The 25,214-nt window shown below is 34.7% G+C and overlaps 2 protein-coding genes across 10 annotated transcripts; one reads left to right on the plus strand and one right to left on the minus strand.

Annotated features, from left to right (window-relative positions):
• The first annotated feature begins 1,127 nt into the window (after positions 1 to 1,127).
• On the plus strand, positions 1,128 to 15,280 carry LOC101262608 (formin-like protein 20). 9 transcript variants are annotated; one of them, XR_740706.3, is made up of 18 exons: positions 1,128 to 1,683; positions 2,126 to 2,832; positions 2,917 to 3,138; positions 3,230 to 5,823; positions 5,903 to 6,029; positions 6,264 to 6,335; positions 7,410 to 7,508; positions 7,640 to 7,681; positions 9,647 to 9,727; positions 9,795 to 9,845; positions 9,918 to 10,002; positions 11,159 to 11,253; positions 12,490 to 12,561; positions 12,639 to 12,755; positions 13,485 to 13,553; positions 13,651 to 13,717; positions 14,408 to 14,655; positions 14,719 to 15,280. XR_740706.3 is itself a non-coding variant. In XM_010320520.4 (17 exons), exons 1-17 carry the CDS (start codon positions 1,611 to 1,613, stop codon positions 14,554 to 14,556), a joined length of 4,722 nt encoding a protein of 1,573 aa, XP_010318822.2. In that variant the 5' UTR covers positions 1,128 to 1,610; the 3' UTR covers positions 14,557 to 15,280. The 9 variants fall into 9 exon arrangements, 4 of the variants coding, with proteins under 4 accessions (XP_010318822.2, XP_010318823.2, XP_004236482.2 ...); XR_740705.3 differs by having other exon boundaries at positions 14,733 to 15,280; XR_011220226.1 differs by having other exon boundaries at positions 13,656 to 13,717; positions 14,733 to 15,280.
• Positions 15,281 to 19,331: 4,051 nt separating this feature from the next.
• On the minus strand, positions 19,332 to 20,330 carry LOC101262301 (uncharacterized). Its single transcript, XM_004236433.1, has one exon. It carries the CDS (start codon positions 20,328 to 20,330, stop codon positions 19,332 to 19,334), a length of 999 nt encoding a protein of 332 aa, XP_004236481.1.
• Between the last annotated feature and the right edge of the window lie 4,884 nt (positions 20,331 to 25,214).

A 25,214-nucleotide genomic window follows, 5' to 3' on the forward strand; every position in this document is an offset into this window, starting at 1 on the left:
GATGAGATTATTTACAATTCTGGAAATCAATTGCAAATCCAATAATCATACATTAAAAAAAAAAATCGTGAAAACAAATCAAAATAATGTGAATCTCACTTAAAGAAAATTAAAAAGAATTAAACTAAATTAAATTAATTTCTATTTTCACTTTTACCAAATCAAGAATTTAAGAATTAAATTAAACCAACTAAATGTTCCCTCATAATCATGCTACTTCTCACAGGGTTATATTTTGTCTTTTGCATTACCAACAAATATGACAAGGAAGTTAATCATTATCGAAAAATTATTCGATGAGAAATCTCTAATAATATATTATCCTATAGTATAAAATAATTATTGTATATTTTAATAAAAATGGAGGGGCGGGGTCAATTGAGGTCGTATTATTTATAATTTTTTAAATATTATTTTGTTTATTAAATTTTAACTTGATACAAATATAAAAAAAGGGAATATAAAATGGATATACTTTGTTTTCATTTTTTTAAAAATTTAAAATTCTATATGAAAATAATTAAAATTAATTATTAGAATTAACAAAAATAACAATAAAAAAGAAACGAAGTACATACATTAAAACTAATTAAGTAAAATATTGATATTAAATATAGTAAAAGTTCCAATCGACCCATTTGTAGCAAAAGAAGTGTGCTAAAAAGGCAAATAATTTTTTTTTAAAGAAAAAGAAAAGTTATAAATAAATGTCCTTTTTGATTTTACTTCAATTAATATGTATCTATTTTCTCACTTAAATTCAATATAAATAATCTTATATGTCCTACTTAACGTAAATACGAAAAAAAAAATTAAATTCGGACAAGGAGAAGTAGTGGAACCCGATTCAGTCGGGTCGGGTACTTTGGACTTTATTGGACTTTGGGTGACGCATGTGATTAAAATTGTTTTTTTTTGTCGGAACCCTTATACCCCAGTTCCTCATCTCTCTTTTTCTGTGTCAGCCTTTTCTCTGTCTCATATACGCCACGTGTACTACATGGTCCATTTAGCCCCTCACCACTCCGCATCAGACAACGAACCAACACGGGTTAGGATCGGGTCGGGTGTATGTATTTTTATCGGATTCAAGTATGTACACAGTAGTTTCCTGTATGTTTACGACTATTCTCATACTTTTCAGTCCACTACGTTTCTTCTTCTCCCTTTTGCCTAATTTGCCTTTCTCTCTCTCTCTCTCTCTGACTTTCCTAAAAACAATGGCAACGATCATATCTTCCATTCTCATCTAATCCATTCTTCAACTCTCTTTTTTGATATTTTGAATTTTTTTCATCTTCAACTCACAAACCCTAAACTCATTTTCACCTCGATCTTACTTTTTCGGCTGTTCTCTAGAGAGTTTTATTGGTTGAGCTAGTGTAATTTGAAGAAATCCAGCTGTATTTTGCATTCTCGTGGTGATTATTCTACTACATTAAGTGAATTGTTGATGTATTTGTAGAAGGGAGTTAATTTGAGATCAATTGAACTGTTGAATTGGGAATTTTGTTGAGAGATCTGTTTTACGGGTGAATTCGGTGGACTTTGAAGTGAAGGGTGGAATTGGAGGGTTTTGGATCCGATCAGGGGAGAAACAGCGCCATTAGATGGCGCTGTTCAGACGGTTCTTCTATAGGAAGCCGCCGGATCGGCTTTTAGAGATCTCTGAGCGGGTTTACGGTAAGCTGCTGTTTTTTTCTTAGTCTGGGAGTTTGTAATTTTGTGTTTTATTCTGTTTTTGAGCTTATGAACTGTGTTAAGAATAGTTTCAAGGAGCTTATTGTTTCTGCATTTTACTTTGCTTTTATCATGTTTCCTTATTGATCACTATCCCTATTAGCTACATTTGGAATATCAGCCATTGCTTTTCTACGTAAGTGAAGTTCTAGACTAGAGGAAATGCAACTCCTTGCGATAAAATGTGCTAGTACCCTACATTTTAGTGTTGCAGCTTCTTTTAGATTAGAAGTTGAAGCTTAGATGTTTTTCTGCCGCTTTGAAGAACTATGTTACTGTCTTCATTATCTCAAAGTAGGCAGTTCTTCAGAGCGATAGCTTCTTTGGGTTGAGAGTGTAATTACTGACATTTTCTCTACTTTCCCTTTGTACGTCATACTTGCAGTGTTTGATTGCTGCTTCTCCACTGACGTGTTGGATGAAGATGAGTACAAGACATATATGGGGGGGATTGTAGCTCAGCTGCAGGACCACTATGCAGATGCTTCTTTCATGGTTTTTAACTTTAGGGAAGGTGATAGGAGGAGCCAAATATCTGACATATTGTCTCAGTATGATATGACTGTGATGGATTATCCTCGGCAATATGAAGGGTGTCCACTTCTGCCTCTGGAGATGATCCACCACTTCTTGCGCTCAAGTGAGAGTTGGCTTTCACTTGAGGGTCAGCAAAACGTCCTGTTAATGCACTGTGAGAGGGGAGGCTGGCCTGTACTTGCTTTTATGCTTGCTGGCCTTCTTTTGTACCGGAAACAGTACACTGGGGAGCTTAAAACTCTTGAAATGGTATACAAGCAGGCCCCTAGGGAGCTGCTTCATCTTTTGTCTCCTCTGAATCCACAGCCATCTCAGCTTAGATATCTCCAGTACATCTCCAGAAAAAATTTTGGTTCAGAATGGCTGCCATCAGATACACCTTTTGCCTTAGATTGCATTAAACTTAGTTTTCCTCCTCTATTTGATGGAGGGAGAGGCTGTCGACCTGTACTTCGCGTCTATGGACAGGACCCTGCTTCAACAACCTCTAATAGGAGCTCTAAGCTCCTCTTTTCAACTCTAAAGACAAAAAAACATGCTCGCTTCTACCAACAGGTAATTTTCAGCTTTAAAGTTGAGATTTTTAATGAAGATTAAGTTGGCTGAAATCTCAAGTAGTCTGCTAATTCCTCACTGCAGGAAGAGTGTTCAATGGTGAAAATTGACATCCATTGTCGTGTCCAAGGAGATGTTGTTCTCGAGTGTGTCCATTTGGAAGATGATCTAGTAAGGGAAGAAATGATGTTCAGGGTCATGTTCCACACTACATTTATTCGCTCAAATGTTTTGATGTTAATGCGTGATGATGTTGATGTCCTGTGGGATGCAAAAGACCAATTTCCTAGAGGGTTCAAAGCAGAGGTCTGGTATTTATTTCCACTTTGGATCTTAGTTCCCCCTTTAATATCTACTATGAAATTGTGAAGTTGAAGAATACTCATATCTGTACCAGGTACTCTTTTCGGATCCTAATGCTGTTCCATCTGTTGTCACTGAGGAAGTGCCAAGTGAGGATGAGAATGGGACTGAAGGTGCTTCACCTGAGGAGTTTTTCGAAGTCGAAGAGATATTCAGCAATGCTGTTGATGGGCAGGATGGAAGGGGGGAATCTGGAGCCCACATTGTCAAGGAAAGTTTGCAGGATGATGATAGTATTGAAATGATCTGGAAAGAGGAGGTGGAACATCATGCATTTCAAGATTGTGCATCAGACGAAGTAAATCACAAGCAAGAAGGAAAGATGGATTCTAATCGCTCTGCATCAGAAAAAAATATTTTAGGAGAGAGAGACAACTCTATACCCTCAAAGGTTATAGTTTCCAATGGTACTAGCAACATGGAATCAGAACAGGTAATATCTGGGGATTGTGTTGCATCAGAAAATGGGGAACTAAAGCAAGATAAAGAAGACACTCTGAGACAGAAGAAGTTAGAGAGGGAAGGTTCGCATCAGAAGGTGAGTGCTGATACTAGTAAACAAAAAAGTGACAAGACAACCTCATCTCTAAAGAAACAGTCATTTTCCAACGCTAAACCAGCTGCCGATGGCGTTGGTCCGAAAAATAAATCTAAACAGCAGGAAATCCAAGGCACCGTTTTACGACCGGCAAAGCCTAATGCAGTGTCCCGGTGGATCCCTCCAAACAAAGGTTCTTACACTAGTTCAATGCATGTATCGTATCCACCATCAAGGTATAACAGTGCTCCTCCTGTGCTTGCCCTAACCAAGGATTTTCAGTCTGGGGTTAAATCAAAGTCACCATCTCCTCAAGCTTCTTCAGAAGCTATAGCTTCTGCTGAAGCAGGTCGTGTTTCAGAGAAAGACTCTTCATGTTCTGCATCGGGTATGTCAATTGTGGAGGCATCTGTTGCTACAATATCTGCCCCAGAATCAGTTGAAAGCCAGGCCCTGAAGCTTCATCCATCTCCTCCAAGTCCGCTTCTTTCTCCATCTCCAATTACTTCATCTCACGAACCTTCTGATACTGAGGTAGCAGGAACTAATTCACCATCAGCGACTTCAGCTTTGTCTTCACAGGGGAGTAATATTACGACATCTTCTTTGACTCAGCCGGACCCTTATTCTTCATCTGCTCTGCCCGAACCTCCCTCATTTTCACCCCCTCCACCTCCTCCACCCCCTCCACCTCCACCATTTACTAGCTCGAGGATGACTCCGCTAGGTGCCTTTTCTCCTCCCCCACCACCACTGCCTCCTCCACCTTTGCCCTCATCATCCAGTGTAATAAATGCTGGTAGGGTCTTGCCACCACCCCCTCCACCACCCCTTTGGACAGGGTATGGGACTTCCTTAGAAGTAGTATCTAGTTCATCGCCACCTCCACCTCCTCCTCCTCCTCCTCCTATATATGCACCCATGTTACCAAGATTGGCTAGCTTTGGGGGTTCCACATTGCCGCCACCTCCTCCCCCTCCCCCTCCTCCTATGCATACTGGCTATTCTCCTCCTCCACCACCTCCACCTCCTACTCTTGCCACACGAATCCTACATACCTCGCAAGTTTCTCCACCTCCACCTCCACCACCACCACCGCCGCCACCACCACCACCACCACCTCCTTCAACATACGCTCCCCCTCCTTTATTCAACACTCGATCTGCACCATCTCCGCCACCTCCCCCTCCCCCTCCTTTTTCTAGAGCGCCAACTCCACCACCTCCCCCTCCCCCTCCTTTTTCTAGAGCGCCAACTCCACCACCTCCCCCTCCTCCTCCATTTTCTAGAACGCCAACTCCACCACCTCCCCCTCCCCCTCCTTTTTCTAGAGCGCCAACTCCACCACCTCCCCCTCCTCCTCCTTTTTCTAGAGCGCCAACTCCACCACCTCCACCTCCCCCTCCTTTTTCTAGAGCGCCAACTCCACCACCTCCCCCTCCTTTTTCTAGAGCTCCAACTCCACCACCACCACCACCGCCTCCTTCACGTGGTTCTGTACCACCACCTCCTCCTCCGCTGCCTGGAGCTCCACCTCCACCTATGTGGGGGCCTCCACCTCCTCCTATGCGGGGGCCTCCACCTCCACCTCCACCACCTGGAGCACCTCCTCCAATGCGGGGCCCTCCACCTCCTCCACCTCCTCCTGGAGGTGGCCCTCCTCCACCACCTCCTCCAATACGTGGAGCTCCACCGCCCCCTCCTCCTCCTGGAGGTCGTGCACCTGGTCCACCTCCCCCACCTCCTCCGGGAGGACGCGCACCTGGTCCACCTCCCCCACCCCCTCCTGGAGGGCGTGCACCTGGTCCACCTCCCCCACCCCCTCCGGGAGGACGCGCACCTGGTCCACCTCCTCCACCGGGAGCTCCAAGACCTCCTGGTGGTGGACCACCACCACCACCACCTTTTGGTTCTAAAGGACCTGCAGTTGGCAGAGGCCTTCCTGCTGGGAGAGGGCAAGGATTTTCACGCGCAGCTGGTGGTGTAGCCCCACGAAGATCTAACTTGAAGCCGTTGCATTGGAGCAAGGTAACTAGGGCACTTCAAGGAAGCTTATGGGATGAACTACAAAGAAACGGAGAGACTCAATTGTATGTTTCATGCTTTTGAAGTTTGACATTACTTATACTCTAGTCAATCAAATTACTAATATCTTTGCTTCAAATCTAGGTCACCAGAATTCGATTTTTCAGAACTTGAGACTCTTTTCTCTGCTACAGTCCCCAAGTCAGATAATGCGGGTAAATCTGGAGGGAGAAGGAAGTCTGTTGGGTCTAAACCTGACAGGGTTCACCTGGTAATATAACAATATGAGTGCTGAGTGTTACTGACCTAATTCTTTGTTCTTGTAATCTTTCCTGCTTCTACTTGTTCCATTCATCTCATGTTTCTTTTTACCTTTGCTTGGTACCTGCTAGATGAATGCTTATAGTTGCTTTACACGCGTGTTTAATTTTGGTGGTTGAAGGAATTCCATTTTCTTGTTTTCTGTAAGTTCAAAGTCTCTTCTTTAAGTAATTCTTTTTGGTAGGTTGACTTGAGGAGGGCAAATAATACTGAAATTATGCTCACAAAGGTGAAAATGCCACTGCCTGACATGATGGTAAGTTTGATGTTATTCTCTCCAATATTTCTTTGTTCTTTGTTTTCCTTTTCAAATAGGCCTTTTTTTGGTTCTCTTTTCCAAATAGAAACATCCTCTCCTGATCGCTGCAGAATGATAAGATCCTGATTGTTAGCTTGTTCAGACTACAACCAAGAATTATTTACTGTGTTCTGAGATAGGAGGAGCTTGAATCCTAAAAGTTGTAAAGTCTGCTATGTTAGCTTGGAATACACATGAGAAAGCCCTTATTTCTTTTTAAGTTTTAAATTGTGGAAACAACAAGAAGAAGTCAAGAACAGTGAAATTCCACAAGTGGGGTCTGACGAGGGTGGTGAGTACGCAGCCTTACACCTAAATTGTGTAATGTTTTATAATATGTCAAGGGCCCACTCGAACCACCATTCTATGTCAAGTTATGTCACAAAGGATCCTAAGACTGAAAACATATAACAGTATACTTTTTGTCTGGATAATTTTTTTTAAAGGAAGTGATCTTTGGATAATATTAACAATACACATGAAGTAAGATAGTAAAATTTTCATGCTGTTGGAATCTCCGCTTGAAAAATGTGGTATGTGGCTGTAGCTGTCCAGTGTTAATTAAGATGCTTTATTGTGGTTCTAATGCACCAGGACAAAGGAAAGATGCTTAGTCCTTGTAATACTTCCCTGGCTGTTAGAGTCCTGCTTTTTTCTGCTATTTCTTTTCACTCTATTTTAGCATAAATAATGTGGAAAGATTCAGGTTAGACTGTTAGAGCCTGTGCTTTGTAAGCCGAAGGTTTGTAGAACCTCAAATTTGAGTGAAAAGGATAGCAGAAGTATTAGTAATGAATTATTCATTATGTGGTGTTCCTTGTGGATAGTTGCAGAGCCATATTTGGTGGATCTAGCAGCTAGTTCTTACTGTGATGTATTTGGTAGACCTAGGTGATATCTTTATTCTTGAATTTTTTTTCTAGTTTGCTTGAATATGCTTGCTTGCTTTCTATCGCTCACCTAATAAAGTATGGTGGTTAATTTACCTGACATTATCAAAAAACTTCAGTATGGTTATTGGTTTGTCTGTAGGCCGCTGCCCTTGCAATGGATGAGTCAATTTTAGATGCTGATCAGGTGGAGAATCTTATCAAGTTTTGTCCTACCAAAGATGAGATGGAACTTCTCAAGGTGAACTTACGCACTCTGCTGCTTTTCTATTGGTTGCAACTTTGTTTTCTTGCTCTTTTTCCTCTGGCTCCTCTACCAATTGACTTTTTCACTGTTATTTCTGCTAAATGTTTGCTATTACAACTTCTCAGAATTACACAGGTGACCAGGATCTTCTGGGAAAGTGTGAACAGGTTAGTTAATCACGTTCTTATAGTTGTTTCCTGTGTCCCTGGATGTTCAGTTTTATTGTTTGATTGATATTCTTCATTTGCGAGTTCCATTCCTTACTGTGATGTGTTGTCATATGTACTTTTGTATAGTAAAAACAAGGAGAACATCTGAATATTTTGCAGCAGCTACATTTATTAAAATTGATGCCCAATAGTGCTTGTGAGTTTTTATCTAATGCATGGACCTTGGTCTTATTTTAGATTTAGCCTTGATAGGTGCCGTTGAGTTGCAATTTAAAAGTAGTGCAATCTCACACAAAAGGCTTGTTTTACCATTAGCCAGCATTAATATATTCAAATTCCCCTTCTGCTTCTCTTTTGGATGTAAATATTTTTAAGAGGACTTTTCTTCTCAATGGTAGGTATGTGCAAATTGACATTGATATATGATTTGATAATTACTAATTGGGGGTAGTTCTTTGGTAATTCTTCTTACTCCTCTAATAATAATTGCTGAGATGAAGAACCTTCGGGGTGGTCCAGTGGTTCGGGCTTGGGACTTCCATGTTGGTGGTCTCAAGTTCGACCTCTTGCTTTCGACCCCTTGCCAACGAAAGCATGGGGTTTGTCTTCTAGATCGAGCTCGTCGCGCCAGGCTTGCCTACTGTGGGTTACCTCTCCTACGTGGATTGCGAGCAATTGCATAGGAGTGGGGTTTTACCCTGTGCACACTCAAAGGGTAGCGGCTGCCGGTTCCCCTTGTCATTAAAAAAAACTACTGAGGAGGAGTTTCACATATTCTGGTATTCATAGAGAAAGCATGGAAGTAGACACTGTTGCTTGCTTTTAAGACTGTCTTTGATGGCAACTGTTCAAGCTTAGCAAAGGTCTGTCAAGTGACAATGTTGAGGTTCAGCCTCTTCTGCTATTTGATTGAGAAAGCATGGAAATTTGATACTAGTTTGTATCTTTAATGGCACAATGTTCAATATGAGGAATTGATTAGTGCTCGAGTGAGGAAAGGTTTGGCCATTCCAAAATTTAGGAGAAAGTTAGGTGAACCGGGGTGCAAGGTTATATTGTGTAACATTGAAGGTGTTGAAATCCAAAATTAAAACAATTGCATGGTTACTTCACACCCATATAGTTTGGCAACTGCAGTCCAGTTATTATCCCATAGGTAAGAACTAAGAAGAATAAGATAGTAGGAGAGTAATAATAGTAACAATACTGATAAGGGAAACTAGACAACACTCGGCTACCTACAACCTCTACCCTAATCCTCGACCCCTATGCGCTCCTGTCTAAGGTTTTGTCCTTGCTAAGCTGCAGGTGTGCATCCATCTTCAACTACAATTCCAAAAAGAAAAAAGAAAAATATGTGGAACATATGGCCAATGCCTACTTAGTTTCAACCTTGTATCACTCTGTGTATCACTTGTTTACTTAATTACCAGTATGTGTTTTGTGTCTGATCTATCAAATTATCGCCACAAGAACCAAAAAATGTGATACCACACAAAATGAGAAGCAAACTAAGTTTGGCTTCTATCCGCCACGATGTCCTGTGCTATTCCAGATGAGAAATTATGGCATTTTTATATTCAGTGTCTCAAATTAATTTCTCCGAGACACCTGAATATTTTTGCCATTTTTTTTGAGTTTCAAAAAAATATTCAGTCTTGGAGAAAACTAATTTGAGAGGCCGGCACACATCAGATATTCATGATAATGAATTGTACCCTGTTGTATTGTTGTCTTTCTGTAGAATATTTTGAATGCTTTTGGTTTGATTGATGTTAGATTTGCTTGTTCCATTACCTTGTTCAGAAAATACTTGTATAACCATGGGATCTTTTCCCTGCCTTGATGGCTCTTTTATGTTTTAATGATTTGAATAATAACTGATTCTCAGGGTGCTATGATACTACCTTATTGCTCAATCTTAATGCATTGGTGGTATTTCTGATATTGTGTGTCTTCCAGTTTTTTCTGGAGCTCATGAAGGTGCCCCGAGTAGAGTCAAAACTAAGAGTTTTTCTCTTCAAGATCCAGTTCAACTCTCAGGTTTGTTTGCATCTAGTAATCTTCTGAAATAAGTATCTTCTATCATCTGAAATTATTTTCATCTCAGGTCACGGACTTCAAAAAAAGCTTGAACACAGTGAACTCTGCTTGTGAAGAGGTACTTCTCTAGATTCTATATTTAATTTGTTTATTTTCCCTGTTTTCTTAGCATAACTCAGTTTGCTTGTAGCAGGTCCGACATTCTCTTAAATTGAAGGAAATATTGAAGAAAATATTGTATCTAGGGAATGCATTGAACCAGGGAACTGCCAGAGGTAAGAATCTCCATGCCTGTATAATTCTTCAAAATCTCAGCTTTCTGATTATAGACTAATCCTGGGAAGTTTGATAAATATGTACGACAAATTCTGTTGCCTCCATGTGGAACTTGTGGCTTTTCAAGTTTATAAATTAAATACAATGATTGCTCGACAAGATAAACTAGGAGAAACACTGCAACTAGAGGTTTCAATTGTCTATTGTAAATTTACTATTGAAGTGAGTGGGACCCAATCTTTTACCCTGATTGCTTAGGTTAGTCAATAAAGTCACAAAATTGATTCTTTTTTGTTAAAGTTTGTTAATTTTGCATACGAGAAGTTCAGATAAATTGAAAGATTCATCAATGTGCGGACTACTAGTACAGAATATATGCTGCTTAGATTATTTATTAAGATGACGAGTAAAATTCCTAAAATGGGTAAGAAATGGACCATTGTTATCAGTTACAAGTTGTGCCTGGCTTACGTTATTCCTTCATGGACTTGGATCCTGTTTGGCTTGGCTTATTTTAGGCGCTTTGAAATCAAAATAGCTTTTAAGCATCTTTTGTAGTGTTCAGATACAATTTAAAAGTGCTTTTAAGTACTCGTTTTAAAGCCAATGTAACAAATATAAGCCAAAGGCCATAAGTTAGAAATTTAACTTATAGCTTTTTGCTTATATGCCTTAAGCTATAAGCCCATCCTAACAGCCTCTTAATCGTCAGATAAAATAATACTTTTCTGTTGATTCATAAATGAACTATGTTGCCTCACTTTTTAGCTGTTCCAAATCAATTAAAGGACCAACACATATATCTGATGGAATAGAGGATTAACAAATTTTGCTCAATAGTTTTGGTCCTGAGCTAGATGATTTCACATTTTGAATATCTGGAAAACTTAAGCATATGTTCTTACATATAAGTGATAGTAAGGTTGTGTGTCCTGACATGGATAATTCAGTTTCTTGGTACTTGTTTGTATATAACATCTTGCTTGATATATTATGTTTATTCCAATGGAGCTTGTTCTTTCTCATATAAAATAGTTCTAAATAGTTCTTAAGGACCTTATTTCATACTATGGGTTCTGTAATGTACGTGCTTAATCAGTTCAAAATTTTGATTTAGAATTCCAGCGCTAAGTTCGAGAATTTTCTTTTATTCAGGTTCTGCCATTGGATTTAAGTTGGACAGTCTTTTGAAGCTCACTGATACTCGTGCTACTAACAACAAGATGACACTCATGCATTATCTTTGTAAGGTATGGATGAGTCTTTCAGTTTCACTTTTTCTGTTTCTAAGTGATTATGCTTACTATTTCAGCCCTCTTTCCAGTTTCTATACTTAGAGAAATGGTACCCTTATATTTTGCTTTTCAGCAATGTCACCTCATGAAAAGAGTGGTGATGTTGAATTTCTTTAATGCTTCCTTTAATTTTCCTTTTCACCGGTTGACTGTCTGAAAAGCAATGTGAAAAGACCATCTTCAGAGGATTAAAAAGATGAGATTCTGGAAAGACGTGTTGATTTGCAAGCAGCTCCTACTATGGACTATGAAATGAAAACGTTTTATCATTTTAACATTAGCGCTTTGTTAGAAATGCTGTGAGGAAAGTCCAGGGCAAGAAGATTGATCAGTTTGATGCATGTGCGGTTTTTCTATTCTGTTAATTATATATCCAAGTGTGTACATTTCATTGGGCTTGCTATAGAGGTTGAAAATGAGATCATGCATACTACATTTTAAATTACAAGCATTTTACATGTTAGACGTGGCACTGAAAGAAAATTGAAGTACAGCCTAGTCCCTATTATGTGGATTTTCTTCGGTTTTAGTAAATGATATATCTAGCTATATACCTATTTATAGTTAGTGCAGCCTTGTCCAATTTATGTGCTACTTCTTTTATTTATAGTCTGTCCCAAAAGAATGAGATCTTTCTATATTTACAAACAATTTAACTTTGATCTTCTCTTTGTTGAGAAATAATGTAATTAAGTAAATAAATATTTGATCTCTCTATTCCAGTAAATAAGTGCTCAAATGTGATCTTACTTTCTATAGATAGTCAGCTTGGGAAGTATATTTTGGAAATATGTAACACAAATTATTCCTTCAAGGACCTTGACCTTGGCTTCTGATCGTTCGCTGCATCTTGCCAAAGTGCTACACTTTTAGGCATTATTTGGTACAAGATTTGATTATGTGTGACACTATTGCAAAAGTTCTTAAACTAAGGCACATTTTAAAAGGTTACTTCTCCTTGTTCATCGGTGAGACAACTCTTTTGTTTGTCAAGGATTTTGAGGTAGCCGTTCGTTCTATTCGTAGTTTTATTCTCCTGGCATGAGATGCCTCTTTTCTCTGTTGTCTGAACATTTCTGTAGCTGAGAAGTATATTCTTTAATATTACTTATTTGTTCATCTGCCTGAATATGTTATCTAATTGATAAATGTAAAAGGCCTCTTAATATCTAATTGCTTTTCTTTTCTCAGGTTCTTGCTTCCAAGTCACCATCACTTTTAGACTTTCATGTAGATCTTGTAAGCCTGGAAGCTGCGTCAAAGGTTACTTGTCTTATCTCTATATGAATATATATCTTTGAATTTATCAGGATTGGTAAGAAATTTGTTTCTTCTTGCAGATACAATTGAAGTCTTTGGCTGAAGAAATGCAAGCAATCATCAAGGGTTTGGAAAAAGTTAAAAAAGAACTGGAGGCTTCGGAGACTGATGGCCCTGTGTCTGAAATTTTTCGCAAGGTATTGTGGCAGTTATATTTATTTTCAACTGTCTAAGTTTTATGTGATATGTGCAACTATCCTACATCGGTGTTAGGATGTCTGAGAGCACTCCTTTGATCATCAGGTTAAGATGTTACTTCTTGCTCGGACATAATTTTTAGGACTACTAATATCCTCCTAATGTTGTGTGAGATTAAAAAAATTAATGAAAAGATACAGGAGTTCACTATTGGTGTACTTCTATGTTTATAATACCAGTTAACTTTCTCAAAAAAAATAATCTGCTTCTGAAGCAATTCTCTCATTTTTGTATCTTATATTTTCCTCCGATTCTTAATAGCTCTATTTGATTATTTCTCGATCTGATGGATAGATTGTGAATCAAGATATATTTTTACTTCATTATGGCATAAAGCTGCTGCAGTAAAATTCCATGTATCTTTTGATGAGAAGAGTCTGAACTTCTGTGCCACCTCTTCTATCTCTGGAAATTGGATGACTTTATTTACCTTTTGTCTCCTCTTTTTCCTTTATTCATTTAACAAAAAGGTGATGGAATCATTCAATAAGCACATCAAGGCTCTATTTCTATTGTTTCTTAAAGTGTACTACGTCTCTGTGCACATTATTATCATTATCATTCTCTAAAAGACGCAAGTGTACCCCCTGGCCTCTCCCTCAATGAAAAGGGAGAAAAAGAAATTTTTTTTGTCCCTTATAGGTTTGTTCTTTTGTACTACAAATCAGACCTTAAAGGAATTCGTTGGTGTGGCTGAAGCACAGGTTGGCTCTGTCAAGGATTTATATTCTGTTGCGGTAATTTCCTTTGTGTTTTATTATATCTTTGTTATATTATGCTGCAAAGTCATCTTCTATATGCCAATATAATGTTTAATTGTCATAACTTGCACAGGGCAGAAATGCAGATGCACTTGCACTATATTTCGGTGAGGATCCTGCCCGTTGTCCGTTTGAGCAAGGTAGCATATACAATATACATTTAATCCCCTCCACTCTACTAGCGAAATTGAGCAGATGAAAGTTGCCTCCTTCAAGAGTTTTGAACTATGCTCTGTTGTCTTCAATGACCTAGTCATTTTCAATTCTAACTACAAAATGTGAATAGGTGTGTTGAAGTTAGCCTAAAGTTGATCCTCTTAGACATAGTAACTGCTCCACAATTTTATGGAACGATATGACTGCATTTTTTTTAAGCTCTTTGTTAGAGTTGGAGTTGTTAATCAGTATGCTAATTTTACGAGATTTAATTGATCTGGGATACATCTGAGAGTCTTCCTCATCAAGGTTTCCAGTGTCTGAGGATATAGTAACATAAGATAGAGCTTAAGCTGTCGTTTTGTGTGAAGTGTTTATTTTGTTCTTTATGACAATTCTATATTTTCCTTCTGTCTTTGCCATCTAGTACTTTCCAACAAGTATCAGTTTCAAACACTTGTCTCCTTGAAACCACTGTGAGCTTACTGTCCAGAGAGAAACAAGTCTCTTAAGAAGAACTGTTCTCTGTACATGAATGAAGCATGATCCACCTTTTGTTTTGGCTACGTGGAATGATTACTTAAGTACGTCTACATATCTCTGGATTTTACTTCAATTGGAGTTGCATCTGATGGATCTGTTTGTTTTTTGTGCATCTGTTCAACACTGTACAGTCACGGCGACCCTCTTAAATTTTGTAAGGCTGTTCCGCAAAGCCCACGAAGAGAACTTGAAGCAGGCTGAATTAGAAAGGAAGAAAGTTCAAAAGGAAGAAATAGAGAACGCCAAAGGAGTTAATCTCAATAAGAAGGGTTTCAAGTGAATCGGGAATGATATCATTGTTTCAGGGTGAACGATCTGTCTGTTGGTTGACCATGTTAACCGAAGATATCTGCCAAAGACAGACCAAAAGGCTCCTAGTGTAAGTGCTTTGGCATTCTTTGGATTCAAGAAAGAATGTTGAGGCTTGTAAACCAGAGTGCAGTGACTGATTTGCAGATAGGAAGCTGAACCGGAGACATCATTGTCGGGGCTCTTGGATGATGCAAGCAACCTCTCACTCCATAAAGATCGACTTGATTTTTTGTTATTGGTAAGTGATCATGAATGCTTCCAACCTGGAGAAATTTGCTACATTATGAAATAGCTGCTGCAATCAAGACCGCGAGTTTGGATAGAGCCAACATGCTGGACTCGGTGTTGCCACAATGTCCAGTGTTTGCCAATGATCGCCCTAACCGCCATGCAACTGTAAATTAGAAGTGTAACATCAGTTTGTATAAAGCCTAACCAGTATATCTAGATTCAAAGTTATTCTTTTCATTGTAACATAGAAATAGGGGTTTCCTATTGTGTCAGTTTTTATGGGAACCTGCCACGAAATTGATTGTACAGAAATCATAGGAGAGAATAGGGATAGTTTCTATTAGCAAATAATATTGTATCAATATGTAGGCTTTAGGGTTAGTTTCCCTTTTCCTAAATACAAATTTTGGAAAATATTCTGATATCTTCATTTTTTTTAGTCACACAAGCTTTCTTGACAATTTGTTGTTATTGAATTTGTCAAATGCATGATTGACATAAAATTGTTTTTTTCGTATCACTAAAATTACTGAACTTGTTGTAACATTTTCAAGAGATACAAAAATTGTTGGTGCTGCTTCCTTAAAGAAGGTCATGAAATAAAAGTTATCTTATTTATGATTTCTTAATATTTATATAAAATGTAATAATCGTAGAAAGTTGAGCACACGTGCAAAAAAAGGATTTCAGTTAAATTGCCACTTTAAAAGTTTGGGAGAAAGTCACTTTCTCATGTATTATGTATATATGTATGGTTTCAAACAAAGCAAAGAATGATTAACAACTCTCTTATCCAAAGGAAAAAATTCCTTAAATGTTGTTTAACTAATTTAATCTTTAACTAAATAAGAAGCGTATCGCTTCGCCACTAGTGATATTGTTTGTTTCGACTTTAAAAAACAATAATTTATTTTATGTCCTTGGAACAACAATTTAGGACAATAACGAAAAGTAAATAAAAATTCAAATGCATAAAAAACATAAATAAAAGTAAAAACATAACAAACAGCCAAAAAACAAAGAATTCTTTGCCCTTTGATTCAAAGAGACGACCTTTGTCTTCATTTGGATCATATGCAGTGAAATTGGCTGTTGAATTATACCATAAAGTTAAACATTTATAATATTCATTAGTTGTACCATAATTCTTCATATTTACGTACAAAAGTTACATCAACTTCAGGGAGTTTACCTAATTCACATCTAAATGACACAACTGTAGTAAGATTAGGCAAATCATCAATAAGATGAATACTTTTTCTAGGTGAATCAGCAACACAATAAAAATGAAAATCAAGACAAAGTTAAATGAGAATCAAAGGTAGAGTTAGTAGTATTACGAGTCATTGTTTTTCTTAAGTACTCTTGACCAAAATAAAAAAAATCGATATAAGTATATTTTGGAAAATTGACCAAATATTATTATTAGATTTATGTAATTTGATTTGTTATTATTAATCCAACTTTAGTCAAATGTGTTTTTAGTTTATAACAAGAAAACCATATCTTATTAATTACTAGATCAAAGCTTCACCGTGAATGAATAATATAGCATTTACTTTCTCCATGTAAAATAGTTTTTTCTTTGCAAGTTAATCTTTAAAAAATCAAACAGAAATTTATTATTGTTATAAAGTTAAGCTCAGAATAATATAATCATAAAGGGAAGGAGACAAGAGAAGTAGATAGAAAATAAAATTTTTCTTTTTATTTAAGTGTGTCTTTCAAATGGTGAGTGATATCTGTATTGATGGTGTTAAGATATGACTCTCAAAAGTCATCTGACTTGTAGGTACATAATTATCTATATTGTTATTTAAAACTAATAGATACATAATTATTTAAAGATAAATTAGATTTGCAAATAAAAAAAAAATTAATGTATTATAAAGATAATTTGAAGTGGAAAAATAAATAGAGAAATAAAAATAAAAATTCCTTATAACAATAAATATAATATAAATCAAATTGCAGACCCTTCATTTAAGTACAAGACTAGATAAGTCCACTGCATTTAAGATCAAGGTTGGGTCTCCATAAATTTGTAATTAGGAACTTTTTTTATAAAATTTATAAGGATTGCAACACTTACACTAATTCTTCGACGTGAGAATCATTCCAACCATCAATTAACCTATTATAATCAATTCACGCTATAATAAAAATATTTTTTAACGGCAATAAATATACACATTAATAAAATATATTAAAGTCTTTACCGATTTTAGATAATTGTCATTAGATTCAATGTCACTAAAGGTTTTAGAAACAAAAGAGTGACAATTACCACTAAAAATACGTATTCAGTGATAATTAAGCTACTGTCGTTAATTAATTACCGCTAAAGATCATTTTTTGAGAAACAAAAAGAATGAAAGTTTATATCCAATTAAACTTACGCCTTAAAAAATATGGCGGTACCAGAGTGCAACAACACAAGACTTGCTTACTGATATATCAATCTTGTGATCTCGTTTTATTTTATACCGATATAAAATTTTTATCGTAAGCTAAGGTGTCACACATGACCTACCCCCTCTCTATACATAACCTAGTCATCTCAAGAGGTAGTAATTTGTTTACCCATAAATTACTAACCAAACCATAGCCTCTTTTCTTCTTTAGGTAGTTTAACTTAAAAATTAATGATGAACTCTGGCTTACTCAACTCAAGATTAACATATAACAACGTAGGTCACATTTTTTGAACCTTTTTTTTAAAATTGATCATCTAGTTTTTTTTTCTTCTTAGTATACTAATCCAAATAATTCAAATTTATATCGATCAAATAAAACACTTTCTATAAACATTTTTCATGGTCAAAGCTCAAACTTTAAACAATTGATTATAACACTTTGCATGTTATTGGTCACCCATTCCTAGTGATAATTTTGGCCTTCTAGTAAAACAAAAGAAGTTACTTTATTAACTAAATTAATAAATGAGTCTGGCTAACCAAAGACATTGTATGAATTTTCTCACTCCCCAACTCCCAATTTGGAAAAAATAAATAAATGAAGTTGTTAATACTCCCAAAATGAAATAAACAAACAAGTCCAATTATTATTAACTCTCAACCCTTCACATTTGGTGTTTTCTTTAAGCTTTATTTGGCATTAGCTAATGATTTTCCGTGATCAAATTTGCTAAATACTATTCTCTTGAAAGTTAAGACAATGTTGTCCTACCTTAACCACCTCACCCCCACCCAACCAAAAATAATTAAAATACTTGACTAACTTGCACGGCTAAAATTAATAAGCGCAAATATATATTTCATCTGTCCACTTTTATTTGTCATGTCGTATTTTTCAAAAGTCAATTTGATTAATTTTCGAAGTTAAATTAGATTACATTAATTTGATATTTAAATAAAAAATTAAAATATTCAGAAACTATACGAAAAGTAATATAAATTGTAGTTTTTGTTTGCATATCGATATGATGAAAAAATATATATTAAAATGTTAGTCAAAGTTCTTATTATTTGACTCTTAAAACAGAAATTATAACAAATAATAGTGGACGAAAAAAGTATTATATATTTATAAACAGTATAGACGTTACATTTTGTATATATGACTACAAATATTAGCTTGACTGCTACGTTGTGCAAAGTGAAACCTCCTCTAACTTTAGGTACATGACAAGCAATCATCTTCCACCTGCCTCAATCCTAAACCTTTTTGATTTCTCATTTCACGTTTGATATTTGTTTTGAATTTTTCGATTCATTTACATTATTAAGCCAATTAAAGATAAAAATCCTTTCTATAATTATTCTTTTTTTCTTTTCTTTTTTGCATTCTGAATCCTCATACACAATGACTACTGCTTTTGATTATGGGTGGAGAGTCACTACAACAAAAATAATTATTAGTGGCAATAAATATTAACGTTAACAAAGAGTACTAAAGTTTTATCGATATTAGTTAAAATTAGAATCAATGTTGTTAAAGACTAATAATTACCGCTAAAAATATACATTTAGCAACTATTAAGAATTAATTGCTGCTAATGATCATTTTCTATGTAGTGAGTTACTATTTATCCCACTTTAATTCGTGGAATATATACTATTAACCATTAGAATATATGTTAAAGCATGGAAAGGGGACAAAAAGAAAATCGAACTCACATAACCATCACATTTGTACGAGCTATTTCTTCGACTTGAACTCATGACCTTATGATCACGTGACGATAACTTTTATCGGTTAAAAATAAGTCACTGCTCTGTAAACTTGATTTCAGAAATTCATGTTTTTTTTTTCTCTTTGCATTGCAAATTGAAATATAAACAGTTTACAAGAATTTCATCTATACTGTATACAGAAAAGCTGTGACTTTTCAGGTTCTAAAGCTTTTACATCAATGGATATTTAGAGATTACAAGCAAAAAAAAAATACAATTCTGGCTCCAAGAAATTGCTTGGTATTTGGAGACCAGATTTTTTTTTTATTATCCAATTGAAAAATAAATCAAGAAAACATAAGAAGAAAAAAAAAACTTAACAGAACTCCTCTAATGTCTTTATCTTCACAACTATACATTGATCTCTGTGTTGAATTTCATCTTGATATGTCGAAATGGACGAAACTGGAAAAATCCCATGTTCCTCTGTTTTACAGCTTTTGTAGAAAACACAGCTTGCTATTGTATCAAGAACAATAAGAAGTGAATAAATATAGGCGATGAACATTCCTTCTAAAGCTAGAGTAAAAAGCTCTGTTTTTTCTTGATAATACGCGTTTACGATTCTGTATTGAAACAGAGCTTCAACTGCAGCCAGAGCTAAATTTACAGGCACTGCTAGTGATAATGCTGTTGCTGTTCTTCCTCTAATCAAAACACAAGATTTGAGAATCGCCATGAATCCTCCAATTCTCTCATTTCCTGATGTTACCAATGCCAAATTACAAATAATTAAAGTGTTTGCGAGTATAATAGAACAGAGTACAGCCCCTGTTGCTGATAACAAAAGAATTGTTCTTGGATTCGAAAGCCCGAATCCATAATCAAAGAGATTGAACCCGAAGAATAGGAGAGTGAAACAGGTGGCGTTTGCGGAAATGATGAGTAGTGAGTTACAGAGCTGGGTGACAAGAAGGTTGAAATACGAAGGAAATGTAGTTCTTTGAGATGGTTTTGAGTATTTCAGAGATTCGATTACCACAGATTTGGCGAAAAGATAAAAGGAAATGGTAAAAGGGAATGAAAGAAAAGATATCAAAATCGTCTGAGAGATCTTGGAATTGAGAAGAATGAAGAATTCTGACGATGAAGGGAACCCTGCTGCGTCGAAAAGTAAATGCAAACGCTCATAAATTATTGGATAAAGCGATGACGAATAGATGAATGATTGTAGAAAAAGAACAGAAGCAGCAAATGGAAAAGCGAAAAAAGCTGTTGTTGTTGTGAAGAACTGATAGTTCTGAAGGAAAATGAAGATTGATTTTCTTATAATTTTGGTTGTTTTCTCCATTGGAACAGAGGAGTAAGTTTCCATTTTTTTGGGGATGTGAAAATGGTTTGAGAAAATGAAGATATATATTGATGTTTAGCTCTTCTATTTTAATGGAGGAATCTAAATCTTCAATGGTAGTTTGGAAAAAAAAAGTTTGGAGAGTTGTTCTTTTGGAAGGAATGGATAGGCCAACAACTTAAAAAATATTAACAAAAAAAAAAAAACAATAGAGGAGTTTGCAGTGGGAGTTGTTTTGGCTTTGTTTTTTTAAGAGTTGAGTTTGTTGGAGTTTGGTTCTCTATCTTAAACTTTGGTTTTAGAAATTAATGGATCTTTTTAATTAGAGGTTTTGAGTTTGAGTATGTATAAGAAATTAAAAAGATTTTTGGTTAGTAAAAGGAATTTTTTTTTCTTTCGTTTTCTAGAGATAAATTTTTTAGGGAAAAGGGATAAATATACATTTGAACTATCATAAATGATATGTAGATATCTTTCGTTATATTTTTGGGACATAGGAATCCCTACCGTTCAAAAACTAGAGCATATATACCCTTTATACTAACGGACATACACGTGTCATAATCTTATCCACGATTCGACATTGAATCGATGGATAAGATTGCGTCACGTGTCCCTGTTTAGTCTTCCGTTAGAGTGAAGGGCATACACACTCTAGCTTTTGGACAACAGGAGCACCAATATCTCAAAAGTATGACAGAGGGTATCAACATATCATTTATGGCGGAGGGTATCAGCACTAGGGGTGTGCATTCGATTTGGATTTTCGGTTTTTGATTTGGAAGAAGTGTAACCCGATCCAAACCAAAATAAATTTGGTTTGGTTTGATTTTTCTCTTTTTGGTTTGAATATTTTCGATTCGGTTAATCGGTTATGTTAATAATTAGAAACATAACAAAATAATTTGCAATTTAAAAAATTATATATATATATATATATATATATATAAAATTCAATTTTTTGGTTTTCATTTTTCTAAAATAACTCAACCAAAAAAAACAAAGTAAATTATAGATCCAAAATCAAATCAAAAATTCAAAAAATCAATCCAAGATTTCGGTTTGATTTTTCGATTTAATCCAAATAGTGCACACTCCTAATCAGCACTATGGTTGACGATTCATGTTTGAGATTATTACTCCCTCCGTCCACTTTTAATTGTCATGATTTTTATTTTTAGAGTCAAACTATAAGAACTTATTACTAATATTTTACGATATATTTTTTTGTCATATTGATATACAAAAAATTATAATTTATAATACTTTTCGTATAGTTTTTAAATATTTGAAAAGTCTTTTGTGACTGTGTGTTTATATCGAGGGATATAATTCAAAAATATAAGAAATATTTGTTGGAACTCAATAATAAAGTAGACTTTTGGTCCAGTGGCATTAATGAAACCTTTAAATCTTTAGATTTATATTAATTTATTATTACATAAAAATCATCGTATTTTGCTACGATTATCAGAAGAAGTGCAACTCTAGTTGGATCTTGTAAAAAATCCACTAAATGTGATAAGAAAATGACACAAAAAAATGGTCTCTTATGTTTGCGGATAGATTCAAAATAAGTCTTTAAATATATTTTTAGCAATTTTAATTTTTAAGCTTATTAAATTCAACAGAAATTTAGGAAAATATATTGTACTTTTGGAGGGGGTTGCTCTTTTTTTTAATAATGTGAAAACATTTAATTAATTAACAATTGAGAACATTTGCTATATATAAGTAGGCTTTTTTCATGTCTTGCTTGGTGATGGAAAAGAGAAAATTTCTTTTTGGTTTTCTTGGAATTTACTTCAATGTGTTGGAATATCAATTGTTTAATTTAGAATTATTTTATCTTACACAACACTTGTGGTCACATATCCATATCATAGCATTGGAAATAAGTAAAGTGGAACATTTAATATTTTCTTCCTTTCTTAATGTTTAGTTAATATTAGTGTTCTCTTTTATTCTAATTTGGAAAACAATATCATAAAAGTGGGATTGTGCCAAAGAGGAAAAAATTGAGTTGGATCCCTTATAAATTAAAAAGAAAAAACACTTTAATTTAAAAGTTTTTTCCTTTTGTTCATATAAGCTGATTTAATTAGTGAGAAAGGTTATTAATAGCATACTTTATTTTAAATTTATTTTAGTCATGTATTTAAAATTGGTTAAACTTTCGTATCATAAACAACGACAAATTATGATATTGATACTGATTTGATTTACAAATACTAATCAAATTGGGAGAAATAAGAAAATTAGCACTAGTTTTTGTCAATATTATTTCCGTTTCATATTATACATTAAAATAAAAAAAATTTACACACTATTTATGAAAAGGCATAATTATATTATTATGTGAACCTTTAATCATTTTCTAAAATGTAAAGCTATATACTTTTATATTAATTATTATTTAGTAAGAGACGTGTAAAGTTTAAAATGAATCGGTTTAACGATGATACTGGATGAGTGGTGACATAAGCAGGGTAGCTGGCAAAGTCACTATTCTCATCTTGGATTTGCAAAAAAGGGCAAATTAGCAATTTGTCTTAGTAGCTTTTGGTTGTCATCGTTAGCTTAATCACTCTTTACTTAGTCTTTTTTTTTCTATCGGATATCTGAAATTAATATTAGAGCGCTAATTAAATTTGAATTATGCATTTTAAAATTCATTCAGAGGTAGCGCTCCCAACAAAATTTTCGTGAGATGAAAGTTGTGTTTATTTCTTGGAGTGAACGAACATAGAAGAAATGAAAAGAAGTTCCAAACCAAGCGGTGTACACAATTAGTTTTGTCAAAATAGACAAATGTATTATGTGTGCTTTTCTTTGTCAAACATAGGCTCAATGTTCATCTTCTTATGATGTTTTTGCTGACCATGGCTTTTTGGCATTTTCCTCAACTACATAATTGTTTGCTTTCGACTTTTTTTTATATCACTAGAAGATAATTACAAGAAATTGTTTATAAATATTAGAATTTTTTTTTCATCTCGTATCGGATATTCATATTAGAGTCATTTAAGAGAAAGGTAAGTTCAAGTGTATTCGAGACTTCTAATTAAGGATAAGATTAGATGTTATTTATTCCATCAAAATGCTCGATAAAATAAATAGAACTAATAATCACCTAAAAATAAGCCTCGTGACTAGGGCTGTTCAAAACCGAACAGAAATCGATAAGTCGAACTGATAAAAAAATTATTAGTTTATAGTATTGGGTTATTGGTTTAGTAGTTTTATAACGTTTTTGATTTTTTTTAGTTATCGGATTATTGGTTCTTAACGGTTTGAATGTGTTTTCTTAATGGGTTAACCGATAACCCGATAGTAAATTAAATAATTTTATTTATACCATTTTGTCTATAAAATCCCCGACAAGGAGTTTAATTTCCTACTTTTATTTTCGATTGTCTCAAACACTTGATTATTCTACAATCAAGTGTTTGCTTTTGAGCAAGATGTAACTTTTAAAAGTGTTTGCTTTTGAGCAAGATGTAACTTGTGAACTCAACTGCATGGTGTATTTGGTTTATCACCTTGTTTCTAAGTGATTTTTAATGTTTTTTCTTTTGTGTCAAATCTTAATGGTTAAAGCGATAACCGAATCGATAACGATCAAAAACCGATAAAACCAATAACTGATAAGTCAATATCTTAATGGTTCTATAACAGTTTAGCATCTTTACAAACCGACAACCAATAAACCAACTCGATAAACTTCAAAACCGAATCGAACCAACCGATACGCTGCCCCTACTTGTGACCTACTATATATATGTATTATATGTATGGCCAAGTTCTAACTACCTCATCAATAATTCCACTTATTCTTGGAGGGATTCTTAATTAATACCGTAACCCTCAAATCTATTGTCCTAATCCTACGATTAAACATTTCATCATACTTGATTTGCCCAAAACTTCCAATAATAAGTTTATGGAATCTTTTACCTAGCAAGTACTGTAAGAAAGGATTAAATTCACCACGTGCATGCATATTATTCTACGAAATGTGATATTTAGTAAATTTTTAAATTGGTAAATTTTTGACTTTGCTATTGAAATTATTAATTTATTATCATATTGGTATCGAAAATAAAGGGAAAAAAATCTAATATATATTCAAATTTTGATCGAAATTATCGTTACGATACTAAACTTTGAAAAGGACCTTTTACCTCTGTACTATTTAGTAGTGTATATTTAAATGTATATATGTGTCCACGTGAAAATAAATTTTTGCATAATTATAAATAGTAATGTGTCCACGTGAAAATAAATTTTTGCATAATTATTAATAGTAATGTGTCCACGTGGACACATATATACTTTTAAATAACACTATTAAACAGTTCAGAAGGTAAAAGGTCTTTCATAAAGTTTGATATCAGAATAACAATTTCGATCAAAGTTAAAAGTATTTCTCAGATCATTTTCCCGAATATAAATATATATAGAGAAGTTGATTGGGGCTGAAGCGAAGGAAAGAAAAAATTGAATTTAAATGATGATTTAAAATAAGGTATCATCATTATGAAGTTGGTGCAAAGTCATCTAAACTAATTAAGATACTTGAAAGGTAAGTTGATTAATTATAAGATTGATTAATTAGTTGAGGGTCCATAATCGATATCTCATCCTTGTTGTTTAGGTTGGAAGGAATATATATAAGTATTCAGTCACTATACTTATGATTTTTCTCCTAACTTACAATAATAATAATTAGTCTTACTCACTCCTATATTATTAGTTCATATTTTAATCAATTTATATTGCATGTTAACTAATCCGTGTATTAGTAAGTGCTAACTAACATAATTAGTGGTTCTTAATCCACTTATCAGCTTTGGAAGGTTCAGATTTGGTAGCACTAGTACATGTTGTACTCTTAATGGTGTGTAG

This window comes from Solanum lycopersicum, chromosome 3 (assembly GCF_036512215.1).
Source record: "Solanum lycopersicum chromosome 3, SLM_r2.1".
Classification (NCBI taxonomy): Eukaryota; Viridiplantae; Streptophyta; class Magnoliopsida; order Solanales; family Solanaceae; genus Solanum; species Solanum lycopersicum.